The 14138-nt window shown below is 49.7% G+C and overlaps 1 protein-coding gene across 2 annotated transcripts in view; it reads left to right on the forward strand.

The window, feature by feature from the left end:
• SLCO2A1 (solute carrier organic anion transporter family member 2A1) overlaps positions 1 to 14138 on the forward strand; it is a 74809-nt gene that overhangs the window by 23909 nt on the left and 36762 nt on the right. For both annotated transcript variants that reach the window (XM_026110657.2, XM_026110656.2), the window contains exon 2: positions 5840 to 6611. In XM_026110657.2, coding sequence (XP_025966442.2) covers positions 6513 to 6611 — 99 coding nt within the window. In that variant the 5' untranslated portion in view covers positions 5840 to 6512. The remainder of the gene's footprint in view (positions 1 to 5839; positions 6612 to 14138) is intronic.

Here is a 14138-nt window from a genome sequence, read left to right on the forward strand (position 1 = left end):
GATTCAGCTCCATTTAATTACATTAGGCTCCCATTAGCAAAGAGCGACTTACGTCAGCTTCCATATAGCTATGCTGATGTAAATTTGGTCTGCCAGTGGAAAACATGCCCATGAGTGTGTTTCAGTCAATAGCTTATTCTGGATGAGGAGACATGGGGCCTGCAGAGGATGAACTGGTGATGTATATGGAGAACCGTGGGCCTGATTCCGTGTCGTCTTCTGCACTTTAAGTTGGTTTGCTGACTGAAGTAGCTATAGAGCTGGTGGATCCTGTTCGCTGAGGATATCCTCTAGACAGAGGGTACCACAAATCATCAGGGAAAGCAGTGTGGCTGCATTGTGGCTGCTGTAAAAGGAAAAGATCTCTCAGGCTGCAGAACTGCTGTGTAGTACAGAACGGATTAAGGTCCTCTGGAACTCAGAGTTGGAATCAGTATTAATATCCTCTGTAGGCATTTCTGAAATCTGCTATTGGCTTTCCGGTTCCCCTGGTGGAGAACGTTATCTATCTACCTATCTTATGGTTTGCTGCTGCTGCCTCCCTGGAAAGGGTGGTGATCAAAAGCAACCCTGCAGCACAAGGCAGCCTCAGCTCTGGCTGGTTCCTATTCAGTTAATGGCAGCAAATTCTTCTCCTTCCAGATGATGTCTTGGCCAAGACTATGCTATCGTCTGGCATGGTGAAGTGTGACTGGTGTAGGAGGAACTCTTTTCAAAGCCTTAGAAAGAAATGCAGCCCCAGGAGCCATGTAAAATGAACCAAACCCCATCAATGTTTGATTTTCCTGCCAGGCACTTAACTTCAACTGTATCGCCTAAAAAAGCATAATGAAAAGAATTTGAAACCAAGCTCCCCTCTCCTTCTCAGCACTGTAAATCACTTTCCTCTTGTGCACTCAATCTGCAGGCGATACCATTCCTTGCCAGGGCTATAACGCAGGAAGAATTAAAATGGCAGAGGAGAATCCTCAAAATTAGGCAAGAGCCATATTTCCTTGAATGCATCTCATTTGGTTACTTCTGTTTCACAATTTGTTGTCTAAGGTCTGTAATTTAAAAGTAATTTCACTGTAAGAAAGGAGCTAAATTTGTGCCCAAGAGTTGGAATTTCTCTTCTAGTAGAGTGAGAACTGAGGGATGTGAGTGCTCCTCTCTGACAGTCTCATCTAGACTAGGGAAAGATTCAGTATCCCATGCAGGCTGAGGGATACCAGAGAGGTCACATCACATAGGTGTTAGGTGAGGACAACGAGGGGACAGAGGTGCAGCACCAGGCTGAGGCAGAGACAGATCACTGGCACACGCAGTCAGCTCAGTGAGTCAGCTCCAGAAACAGGGTGTTTGCTCGTTACACAAAGATGTGCTGAGAGCTTACTCCAGGGCTACTGGTTAGTCCTTGCAAAGCATGCACTCCACAGTTGATTAAGCTTTAGCCTTTGCAGAAGTGATGTTATGGGGGTATGAAAGGAAACTCCTCTTCCCTGAGCTGCAACCATAAGACTGCAAGACCTGCTGCACAGGTCTGTCAGCCTGCTGCCCTATCTGATACTGGCCAGCAGGCAAAGGGACAGAGCAAAAAGGGTGATCGCTACCCCAGGAAGCCAGCTCAGCCTCCAGCAGGCAGCAGTTTAGGGAAGGACCTGCTGGCCCCTTTCCACTCTTAGGGAGCAGGGAGCAGTGGCATCAGAGTACGGGCAGAGATCGAGAGTCTCCGGGACTAGCACCTTGTCTTTGCCCCCAGTTAGCATTCAGCCTCTGATTTCTCAGGAGGCTTAGCAGAGCATCACAGAGGCTCTCAGACCAAGGCAAGCCCTTCTTCTTTCCATGAAGATGACCTCCCACCACTGTCTGACAGTCACTCAGAAGACCCCCAAACAGGAAGCAATGATGTGAACTACTGCAGCACATCTCTGCAGAAGCTGGCCATGAGATGGTCTAATGGACTTTTCCTTCACGCAGATGTCTCTAAAAAAAAAGGCAGCCATGCCTCAAGTATAAGTAGCCCAGGTCTCATCTCCTGAACCGTTGCCAAGCCCTCAGACTAGCCCTCTGTGTGAAAATATACATATAACATGCTAGATCAGATCAGAGTGCACCCAAGGCAGCACTGCATCTTCAGTAAAGAACACCTCTGAGAAAGAATAGGGCACACTAGAAAACCAGGTGAGTGAAACATTTAGCAAAGAATTGCACACTGAGCCGTGCAGGATGCCATGTGCCTTCCATGCCCCTGACCCTGCAAAATGCCCTGGGCCAGGTCCCAGCACTTGTGCTAGCTCTTTGTAAGCAAAGTGCAAAAGGCAACTTGAGAATTTATGCATAATGCATTTTTTAAGTAGGTGAGACAAAAGTATCCCTTTGGATTGGAAACCCCGATCCAACAAATTACTCTTGGCTACATGTGGGACAAAATCACCCCATAAAGTCTGCTCAGGACAGCCCTGTGTTAGCTCTTGCCAGAAAAAGCACCTGGTCTCTTAATGGTGAACCTCACGGAGCTGCTACAATACACAAAGTACTGGAAGTGTCCTTAAACTGTGCGTGCCTTTAATAATTGAAACCACGGCAATCAGACTTTCAAATTTAGATTCGTCAGCTTGTATTATATTATTTACTGCAACCCAATAAGCTGTCAAGACTGGGGCAATGCTCTCTGCTTGGGAAAAGCATTCATTGGAACATTGCAAGCTTATTCATTTGAAAATAAACAGCGATACTGTGCAGAGCGGATAAGTACAGTGCATATCCACCCAGCAAGGTCTCCAATGGCTGTAAATAGTTCATGGCAGGGTGTGAAACAGGTATTTTCTTACATTACTTACTGCAAGAGCTGCAGGCTGAGAAACATATTGCCAGAGTGGGTTGCCAACATGGTTTCCTCCTGCCCTCCAGCACATCAGTCCCATTGGGGCATCTCTCAGTGTACGGGAGGGATCAGGCCAGGGTTTCCTGGGAGGCAGCCAGACCTGGGGAGCACAGTACTGCCTGGGAGCCCCACTTGGCTGCAGAGGGGTCTGGGGCATCCTGCAGAGCCAGCTTGAGGGGCATTGCACAGCCTCCCCAAGAGCACTGTTGATGTCTGCTGAGGCGGGGGGGCAGGGGGAGGGTTGGGGTCTGACAGAGCCATGCACAGAGCATTCTCTCCTGCGGGTGTAGTGTTGTTAAATGGGTGCAACACATAACCAAAAGGCAATGGCTGAGCACCGTCACTACCACTTTTGGGGCGGAAGATAGCCAGGCTGGGCAGGTTAGTGCTGGACCCACCAGGCTGCTTACCTCCCTCGGGAATGGTTTTGCCCCCCCTTGCTGTTCTCACCCCCGCAGAAGGCCGGCACTCTGCCAAGCACCAGAAGGCCAGGAGGTATTGCTGAGCTTGGGAGGTATCGCTGGGTCTTGGCAGCTCTGGCAGCCAGTGCAGGAACGGGCCAGGAGGTGCTGCATGTGGACCGATGGAGTAGCTGAAAGGCTGCTGTGGGTTGTGCTGCTGAGCCTAGCCCTGCACGGGGTGGCTGGTGTGCAGAGAGGCTCCTGGGCTTGACAGGATGAATGCCAGGCACCAGGAAAGGCCCAGAATCATTTCGAGACTTGCCTTTTCCCCAGGGAAGGAAACTGGCTGGTGGTGCATGGTGGAGAGTTGGTGGTGGGGTGGGGGGCGGGGGACAGCAAGTGTCAATGAGCAGTTGCTTTTGCAAAGGAGAAGCTGTTCTACAGCCTTCATGTGCATAGGTCCCTAAATCACCACTGTCCTTTGGATCTGAGAGCATCAGAGGCTGCCTCAGCCACTGAGCAGCCTCTTTCCCTTCCCTAGCCAGCGCTGGCATGCAGTTGGGTCCCACTGAGGGCCAGGTCCCTGCTGGGCAGTGACTTCCAGACACGGGGGTGTTCACCAGAACCGTGAGTCCCTTTGGCTCACTACAATCTTTCAAAGAAGAGGGGGAGCAAGAGCATGACGGCAGAGCTGAGGCAGAGAGGTTTCTGCTTGCTGCCCATCCTGCCCACGGTCAGGCTACGTAGCGGTTTGTCAGGTGCCGTGCTTCTTCACGGGAGCATTTCAGCCAGGGCGGCTCATCTGAGTGGAGACAAATGTGTGAGCAAGGGCTGAAGTTAGTGGCCGAAACAGCTGCTGCGTGGAGGTGGTTGTTATAACAAAGCGAACGTCACGCATTGCTTCAGAATAAACTGAAGTGACAGAGCCGTTAGAGAACAGATGAGATGTTCCTTGAGAAATGAGATCAGCAGCATATCGGGTTCACATGGAGGAAGGGAGGCAATCAGAGGAGGCATTTACTTTTTTGGAGTGAGCTAATTTCCCATTAGCAAAACTGAAACTTTGATGTCTTTTGTGATTGAGTAGTGGGTGAAAGGGTATTCAGCTTGACTAACCAATGAGTCACCCCCATCTCCCCTCGTACAGAGGAAATATATCTCTTCATATTGTGTCCTGATCCCAGATAGAGCAAATTTGGGAATGGGAATGGTGAGGGTGGAAAAAGAGAGGGATGGGGAAGATGAATACATTTTTTGCCACCCACAGGCTGCTAGAATTTGCCTGTCCCCTCCAAATAATGCTTGTGGGACATGATTATGAAATCAGGAAGCTGACATCGCAAAGCAGCTCTTTTTATCTTAGCAAAATTAGTTTCTGCACCATTTTCAAGCTCTGCGGCTGTTCAAATGAGTGCCAAAGTCCAAAGAACCTAACCTGGGGGCACGCTTATCAAGAGGGGAGGCAAAGAGGGGAGGCAAAAGGGTTGACCGTGGCCGGAGGGGAAGCAAGCATCTGCGCTGGCCCCGGCGTGAGGCTCGGTCCCCAGCGCGCGGGCCTCTCCCGCAGGCACGGCACACCCTCTCGTGGCCAGAGGCCCTGGCAGGTGCTTGGGCAGGACTGGGGTGCTGGTGGGGGGAGATGGCAGAGCGAGTGCCCGCCGCGGGGGTCTGCTCGCAGGCACAGCTGCCCTCCACTGCCTGGGGCGGCCGCAGCCCCCCATCCCACCGACAGGACCGGCCAGGGCAATGCTCACGCCCGTGCAGGAAAAGTGGTGGGACGCTTCCAGGCTCAGCCACCTCTCTGATTTCTCTAGGACTCCACGGGTTTGTGGAAAGGGGCTGGAGCAGGCAGGTTCCCTCTGTGGCCCCTTCCTTGCCCGTTCCTGCACACACACATGCACTGGCGGCTTTCTTGCCCAGGGCAGCCTCCCTTCTGTCTCCGTTCAGACTTGTGCTGCTGCAGCTCCAGCACCAACTGACTGTACAGAGAAAGCAATTTTGCAGCACATACACCGCTGAAACTGGGCTTGAGGAATTTTGTGTGTCCCCTGCTCCCTGCCTGCATCTCCCATTATTCCTGTGGCACATTTATGGACTTGCCAGCATCCCCAATGTGGCCTGACCCCTGCAAGGACACAATTCAGGAGTACGACGTTTGGTTCCTGCAGGCTCAGGACACCCCAGGGTGGACTCGACTGTTTCCTACAGGTCCTCCCATCAGCCGTTTGTGCTTTCCCCTGCTTTGCGCAGTGGAAAGTCAATAATTTTGACAAAATATTTTAAGCCAGCTCCCCCTCAGCTGAGAATAACCTGCCCTCTCCCTCTGTCATTTTTTTCTCCCTGTGAGGAGCCTGCAAAATAAATTAGTTCTTTGCATAAACAAAACTGCAGTGAGATCTCAGTAAAAACAGTGTCTGGGAGCTTCTCACAAATGTAGTTTTTCCATGAGAGGAAAGAAGCAAAAAGCAGAAGTTGCCTGAGGGAACAATTTCGTCCTCTTGCTATCTGATTTCCCTCCCTCTCAGTCTCTAAGTTTGCTTAAACATGCCTCCCATTCATCTCTCCCCTTCAGGAGACCTGAATTAAAAACCGGATTGCTTTCTCTGCAAGAAGACTTTGTTCTGCCGCTTTGTCCCTGTGCGAAGTCAGCGCTGGCGGTGTTAAATCGTCTGGCAGCAGCAACGTCCTGCGCAGGCTTCCTGGAGTCTCGGGCTTGGATAAAGTCTTCCTGAGGACGGGAGCTGCCGCGGAGGGCGAGCAGCACGGAGGGGGCTATAAATCTCTCTCTCTCGGGCGGGCGGGCAGGCGCTCTCACGGCGGGTGCAACTGCTGCCGTGCTCCGCAGGGCTGGGAGGCGGCAGGGAAGGCAGAAAATGACAAAATGTCCCAGGAATGGAAGAGGTTTGATGGATCCTTACTCACACCTGCTTGGAGGCTTGGTGCAAGCTCACTTACGTTTCCTGCGGCTTTAAAGTTCCCTCTACATACAAAGGAAAAGAGGGAGGAGAAACACAGTTTCATCATCGCTCCAGAGACCAGACTTATAAAAACTTTGTGCTCATGCTCCCTCACTCACAGACTTGGACAGTTTTCAGTTCTGACTGTACAAGATCCCGGCGGAGGGAAAGGAAAGAGAGGCTTTAGAGAGCGCTTGCTTTCTCAGAAGCCTGCAAGCAACCCAGATCCTCAGGGCGCTTCGGATCCACTGCAAAGCTAACAACCTGTGTCCTGCCTCCTACCTTCACATGATGGGAGTTCAGCCCGAAGCCAGCAAGTCTGCAGTCAATGGCAGTGGCCCCAAAAGCTCTGGCCCCTGTTATCAAAACATCTTCTGCAATATTAAGGTAAGGAGCAGCACCTCCGTGGAGATGTACTGCTTTCCTGGCTTGGGAGGGAGGAGCACATTTGCACAGTGAAAGACCCTTACCCCAGCACTTGGGTCTACACATCCCCATTAAGAACCACCAGCAAAACTAAGGGTGTTTGCTAAGATGCAGAATTTGAAACTCAAATCCTCAGGCAGCACAGAGACCTGAATCATGCAACTGAGGTCTGTCCAGCTGATTCACACAAGAGCTTGACAAGACACTGGGGCTCAGCTGATTTTGGCATGGTACTATCCATGGTGGAGCATACTCACTGCGCTCAGTGTGTGTATGCGCGCACGTGTGTGTTATGCCTCTTGGAAGAGGTACAAGCACATACAACCAGCTCCTCAACTCAAGCGGCTATGCAGCTCTACACTAGTTGTGGAGCTTGCCCAAGGTGTCCAGTACATAGTGTGCTGTTGCTTAGGGAATGATTAACCACATCCTGGTGTGAAAAGAAAACACTGTCTTAAAATAATATTGATTGGCTTTAAAAAAATCTCAGCAAGGAGAAGAGTATTTTTGAGACTGACAGTGACAAAGTCTGAGAAGTTTCTCAGCCAGTGAAAATTCGATTTCTTACAGTCACTGCCAAATTATTCACCTGTGCCTGCTTAAGAAGGCCAGAGCTGGCATTTTAAGGCTAGTCCCTAGCCTGAGCTTCAGTTGGACTCTGAGCTCACTGCCTGCATGATAAAATACAAGCCATCCTGTCCACCTCTAGCATTTTAAATCATGCTAACTATCAGGCTTTAAACCCTCCCACATGCACCGCTCTTTTTCCTTAAAGCACTGTTTGGCCTATTTCTGGACAGGCATAAATATTGCTGCATGTGCTGGTTTTCATCCCCTGAAAGCCTGGCTGTGTTCATTCAGCTCATCAGAATTTTCCTGGAGAGTTTTTTGTGCTTAACTTGGCAGCATCTCCTCAAGCTGACACCTAAACTAGGGCTTTTGGGGAGCAAGAGCTCCCTGCAGCACCTGTCTGTGCGCTCAGTGCTAAGGGAAGCCAGTGTCCTGGGTGCTACTGGGGGTGCAGAGCTGGTCAGGGTGCCCAAGAGAGGCCATCACACTGATAGGTCCCTCGGAGGGGTTAAGGGCAAGAGTGGGCCATGAGTGGAGCGGGATCCTGTGGTTGCTGCCCCATGAGATGCCACATGTGTCCTGGGTGGCAGCCCACATGGGGGGCAGGCAGGGGAGCAGCCAGGAGGTCCCACCTGCCTTCCCTTGAGCTGGCACTGCAGGTCGTGCCATGGGCCTGGGTGTGATTTCCCACTAGTGTTACATAATACTAGCATGTGTTTGTGGACTGACAGCAGCACTGCAAGGAAAGATTCGTCAGCATTTTCATCGTAAACTGAGAAAGTGCTAACGAATCACAGGTTATAAGCTTGCTGCTGTGAACGTGGTGTCACGGTCTGGGATGGATTTTCTTTCCTGAAAGGCAGATTTTATTTGCAATCATTCTTTCCTTGCACTGCATGAAGGAGAGCGCTCCCCTCCCACCTCCTCAGGCTGTGGTGGTTATTTGTTGGTCTCCAGGGAGCAAAAGTTTCACCGAATTGTGGGGGCCAGTTCTGCTCTGTCACCTGGGTTCCAGCCCCAAGCAGCTTGGGGAGGGTGGTAGCTCTGCTCTTTCATCTGCATGGGGCTGTCTTGGTGCTGCTCTGACCAGTCAAGCTGTGAGCTGAGGGCTCCTCAGGCAGTGTGCAGTGAGGTGTAGTGAGCAGCAGTGCTTCGGGTTCACTGGGGCCAGCGAGTGATAATCTGGGGGCTCCCAGGACTGATTTCATAGCTGGTGCTGATGGCTCAGATGGGCCCTTCAAATCCTATGCCGCTGCAGTTCCCCATTGCCTGGGTTGAGTTGTCCTAGCAAGTGATGTGATGACTCTTCTGGCTGCAAATTCTAGGAGGAAAAGCTTGAGATCTTGGCACCTTGGGTAATCAAGAGCTGCCTCTGGGCTACTCTGACAAATTTTTTGTGGGGTGGATGGGCTCTAAGACCTCACTCCTGCCTCCAGTGGAGGGTCAAATGATAGCACAATGATGGCCTGCTTCTGGAGTGACCATGGATCAAGGTGAGTAAGGTTACCTGAAAACAGAATCTTCTTCACAGTAAATATTCTTTCCTGGAAATACATACAGCTCCTTTTAGCTGTGCACTTAGAGAGCAGCATGCAAAAATATCCTGGGATTGTAAGAACATTATTGACCTCAATGCCTTTTTAAGGCTGTAAAACTTTAAAGTAGAAATGGATGTTAACCCTTTTCAGCCTTCTCTAGTCATCCACATTGCCATAGTATTCAGGCTATACATTCAGCATCACACAGGCCTAAGGATGTGAGCACCATTTGGTCAGTGGCTGTGTCCAGGACCTCCTAGTTTTCCGTGGCATCTGCCTGATGATGGATGACACAGGAGTGCCACTTTGCATCCAGGCTCCCAAAAGCCACTGGCCACCTGAGGTGAGGACTGAGCTCAGTCTCGGGGAGGCCTGGGCATCACCTGCCAGCTGCCTCTGCCTTCTCACACTGCAGACAACACAAAGAAGATGCAGGAGCTCCTGCTGATGCTTTAAGGTGCCTGGCCAGCTGTCTTCTGCCTGCATGGTCAGGTCATGCTGAGCCCATAAGTTCTAGCTTAAATCTCCCAGCGTCTAGTGACAGCTAGAGATCTTTGGCCTTATTTTCAAAATGAGAAAAGACTCTGGAGCTCCACAAGTGGAATCGATAGTAGGCAACAGGCTGTTTTCATCTCCTCAGATGAAACAGAGCACCGAGTTCCAGGGAAGTCAGAAGAGCTGGGGCCAAAGCAGCAGAGTCTGGCAGGGAAGGTGTGAGTTTGCTGTCTCTTCTCCTGCACTTGTGTTTATATTTGCATATCTCATGCATCAACTGAGCAGCTCTTGACAACTCAAAGTGGTCATGGGGAACTAGGCACACAGAACTGACATTGTTCAGGAGGCTCCTAAGAGGTGTTTTAGGTGAGAGATGCCTCAGCACCCATTATCCTGCTAAAGGATGTTACGACAGTGCTCAGGGATACTTCCAGACTGTGACCCCATGAGCAGGGAGTAGGATGTAGGAGATTCCCACCTCCTCTTCCTCTTTTCTCCTGCCCCAGGTGGTGTGAATACAGCTGTTCTGTGGCTGTGTGCTGTCAGGTGTGGAAAATGAGCAAGTTAAAAGGAGCACTTTTGTTTTCATTTCTGCAGGTTCGTGTGTGACCATAGTCAAATTGGCCCAGCTGGTGGGAGAGGACAAAAGTAAGGGAGGGCAGCAGATTTTGCACCTGTAGATAGGATAGGGACAAAAACTGGCTCCTCTATGTATTGAGGACCCATGTCCTGAGCTGACCTCTGGCAATGGCTTTGCCTGGCGTCACCGATGCAATGATGGCCAAGTGCCACATGCTCCAGAGGGACAAGGAGCCACCAGCTGCCTCTTCTCAACCTGCCTGAGCACATTTACCCAGGCAGAGCAGGTGGAAGGATTGACCAGGGCGGACTATCAGTACCACTGGGAACAGCCCTCGGTTTAGCCCACTCCAGTGCTGGCACTGCACAAACACATTAAGGAACTGTGTCAGGGTCTATTGAAATATGCTCTTATCAGTATCAGACTGATGATCCATATCATCTGGGATGCTGGAGAATCAGGCCATCCATCCAGTAGAGAGAGGCTCTTGCTTTTAAAAGTCAATGTGTACTAAACAAAGAGCAATGCTAAACAATGCTAAAGTGACAGGAGATGACATACCCCTCTGCCCCTTCATGACCTGTTTACTCTTTCTGTGCTGCAGAGTTTGTGTTAAAAATATATCTATATTAAAAAAAAAGCTGTTTTGAGGTAGAAAAGTGGCAGCCTGTTGGCAGCTGTTAATACTCTCAGCCCAAAGAAGTGGCAGAAAATGGACACGTTGGAAAGTTGTTCTGTTATGAATAGGCCATCACTAACCCAAAGGACAAGGTGCACAGTAAACTCAATTCATACGGCATTACACCTCTTATTTGTATGAGAAGTCCTTGGTGCTCCAAATAAAAGTTTCCATCCAGCACCTAATTGTGTGGGAAACTGCTAGCATCTGCCAACACAGAGACCGTTACTATATATGAGCTTGAATTAATTAGACAAAGTGTCCTCTGCATAAGCAATGGCTGTTCCTGATTGGGGAATTATTTCCAACACAACAAAATCCTGAATTTGCAGCATGCTCCAAGTCCTAATAATGAAGCTCAGATTTATTCTACGAGGCAGTGCTCATATGCCAGCATCATTGTCAAAGTGCCTTTTGCAGGGCAGAGTCCAAAAATAACAACTGATTTTCCCTGTAGACTGCCTTGTTCCTCCGTGTTCCCTGTGCCATCTCCTGTGAAGGGGACCTTCACCATTTCCCATTTCCCTGAGGTGTGAAGGACTTTGGTGCTGTTTGGCACTGGCCCAGTTAGAGCTGGTATTTGGGGGTGAGAAGCGTGATTGTGCCAGGCGATGTGCTGGCCAGGTCTCACCTACTGCTCCCCCCACATTATGATCCACATTATGGCCTATCTGCAAGTATTTGAAGAGCAGGATAGGGCTGGTAACCCTTGTGATGGCTGGGTCTGGAAGTACAGCTGGAGATGTGGAAGGACCAGTGTAGAAACAAGTGCTCTAGGAGGAAATGATGCTTTAGATGTAACTGCTGCCAGATTACCGCTGGCTCATACTAGTGCTCTGACACAGACAGACATTTACAGCTGATCTCTGTACTCTGCGGTAACGTGGTTGATGACAGTTCCTTGTTGCTGATGTAGAAATTACTCCATGTCATAGGTGGATATTAATGACTCCAGCTACCATATTGCAGTTAAACTGAATAGCACTAAAATGATATCTAACTGTTATTTGAGGGAGTCAGGAGATCAGCTCCACCTGGCTCAGCCTATGGCATGTTTCCTGTCTGCATCGTATCTCAGAGCTTGAATAAACCTGGTTGTTGTGCTCAGTTTTTGAGTGCACCCTCAGATATGCTGGGGCTGCCTGAACCATTCTAGGAGTTGCCCACGTGTCCCTAATCACCTTGGAGAGAGGAAGCAGAGTGCAGTAAGGCAATCAGCCATGAACAGAGGTCTGGAAAGTTGCTGCTGAGCACTGTCCCACATGAGAAGCCTGCAGCATCTTGATAACTCCATAACCACTGAAAAAAAGATTATTTCAATGGCATTCTCTATTTCCAATGCCTAAGCCCCATGTCAAATGTTTTGGCTTTTTTGCATTTATTATCTCTTTCATGGTTTTGTGCTATTTTAATTGATAGGTAATGGCTTGTTCTGTATCCCCAGAAACATGACAAGGAAGACAGCTTTGTAAATATCATATTACTTAGCTTAGCTGGACTGTCTTCATCTGGAAGCCAGCTAGCTCAAGAATGCAGGGGAGCAGAGTGAAATGGTTGGGAAAACAGATGGGAAGAGACTTTTACCCTGTTACTCCAGGCCAGTGAGACCACCTGATGTGTAAAAGGAGGCTGGAGAATAAGAGAGAGGGAAAAAATGTCAGGTATGTCAGCTGGAGTAAGTCCAGGGAGAGATTCAAAAGCCTGGAGGCAGATTTAAATTGGATGCTATAAAGAAGCTCAAGACAGCAAGTCCCCTCAACAGGGGACTGCTGAAGTGACACTTTTCTGACCTGCACAGAGGGATTCAGCACTGTTGTGCATGTGGCGTCTCCTGGAGAACCAGCAAAGCCAGACACAGGTAGCTGAAGGGACTGAGGAAGAGATCAAAACAAAACAGCTGGGCTCCTGGGTGAGGGCACCGTGAGATAGATGTAAAGGACACAGACACAAGCATATCTGGATGTATATGAGATGTGCAAGGAAAAGGCACATTCATCCTCCAGATCTGCACCAAAATGATTGTGAATCCACAGGAGTGAGGATGTTCAAGCTAGAAAAGGTAATGAAGATGGAAGGATGGTATCATAGAGGGCAAACTATTTGCAAGAGAAGCTTCAGATCTTTGGTTTAAGGCACACTGCGAAAACATAGGTCATTAACCATACATCTGGCAGGGCAGCCTCAGCCTAAAACTGCTAGACAAGGGGCAAGTAGGGAAGCAATATGGGAGTGCAGAGGAGAGGGGACAGGAAGATCAGGAGGAGACTGTAGGCTCTCAGATGTGTGATAAGGGTTTAAAACATCTGAAGTCTTCAGGTGTTGTTACAGCATGGAGGGGAGCACTGGCTGGGAGAGGAGGGTGGAAGCAGGGCTGCCCTTTGCTTGCTGGCCTGAGTGGATTTCAAGTGGAAGGACTTGCACAGTCCAGACAGCAGCTCCTCTCGGTCTCTTCCACACAGCCTTGTAGCGTTCGTTCTGCAAGAATGGCTGGACCTCTCAAATAAGAACTTCCTGTTGAAGCCCACCTGCAAATGACAGGTCCTGCATGACGCTGCACAGTTTGTGTCACATCCCACCATCCTTGTTCATGCTCAGCACTTTCTTGCCCCAAAAGCAACACCACTGCTGGAAACCAGAGGCCCCCTCTTCTCCTTTGCATTGCTGCCTCTATGGAGGGATGCCTGCTTGTCCCTGGGCAGCATAGTGCCTTGGCTGGGGTTTCAAATGAAGGCAGAGAGCTGGGCACTGAACTCCAGGGAGGGTCGCCCACCTCCCTCCATGCTCTGCAGGCCCTTAGAACCAGATATTGCAAGCCGAGATTTGCAGTACCTGGACTGCAGCCAGTTGTGCATCTTCTGTGAGCTTGCTCTCTCCTATCTGGGAAGAGAGTGTGCAGCAGGATGTCTTCTGTGGGAGAAATAGGAACTTTGCCTTGGAGTCTAAGGTCCCAACAGCATCAAGGCAAGTTTTGTCCTTTACTTTAAAAGGACTAAAGAAATTTGCTGAGAGGAGAGTATTTCAGAAGCCTGGAGTCTCATATCCCATTGAAAAAGATCATGACCTGCACTTGTACTGCCTTTATTTAGCTGTTGAAACGTTAGCAAGAATAGGAGAGGCAATTTGGAGAGGGAAGCATTACGAGGAGGCAGTCACTGTGGATTAGGGCCATCAGCTTAAATAAGAGCAAAGGATACATCCAGCACCTGCCTGGGAAAGCGAGTTGGATGTGGTGTGATGGCGAGCTGCGTGAGGAGCTGTAGCAACAAAGCAGGTAGGGCTCTTAGAACGAGGGACAAGTGGGTCGGCACTGGAAGAAATACCCATTGGCCTGGAGTCTTCCAGCATTCATGGTGTAACAGTGTGGGCATTAGAAAGCGCAGGTGGGTTTTGATGGCTCTGAAACTGGTGTGAATACAGCAAGGGGCATTTAGATCTGGTTTTGATTATAAAAGGGGAGAACTGCCTGGCCTTCATCAGTAACATCTACAGCAGGATAAGGAAGAAGATGGGGAAGATCCAGAGAGTAAAACAGGCTGGAAAGTTTAGTGGGATCAAGGTCTAGGAGAAATGAAACAAGTTAATTTTATGAGGGGCGAGGTGGTTCAGTGCCCAAACACAACCAAGGA

This window comes from Dromaius novaehollandiae, chromosome 9, assembly GCF_036370855.1.
Source record: "Dromaius novaehollandiae isolate bDroNov1 chromosome 9, bDroNov1.hap1, whole genome shotgun sequence".
Lineage (NCBI taxonomy): Eukaryota > Metazoa > Chordata > Aves > Casuariiformes > Dromaiidae > Dromaius > Dromaius novaehollandiae.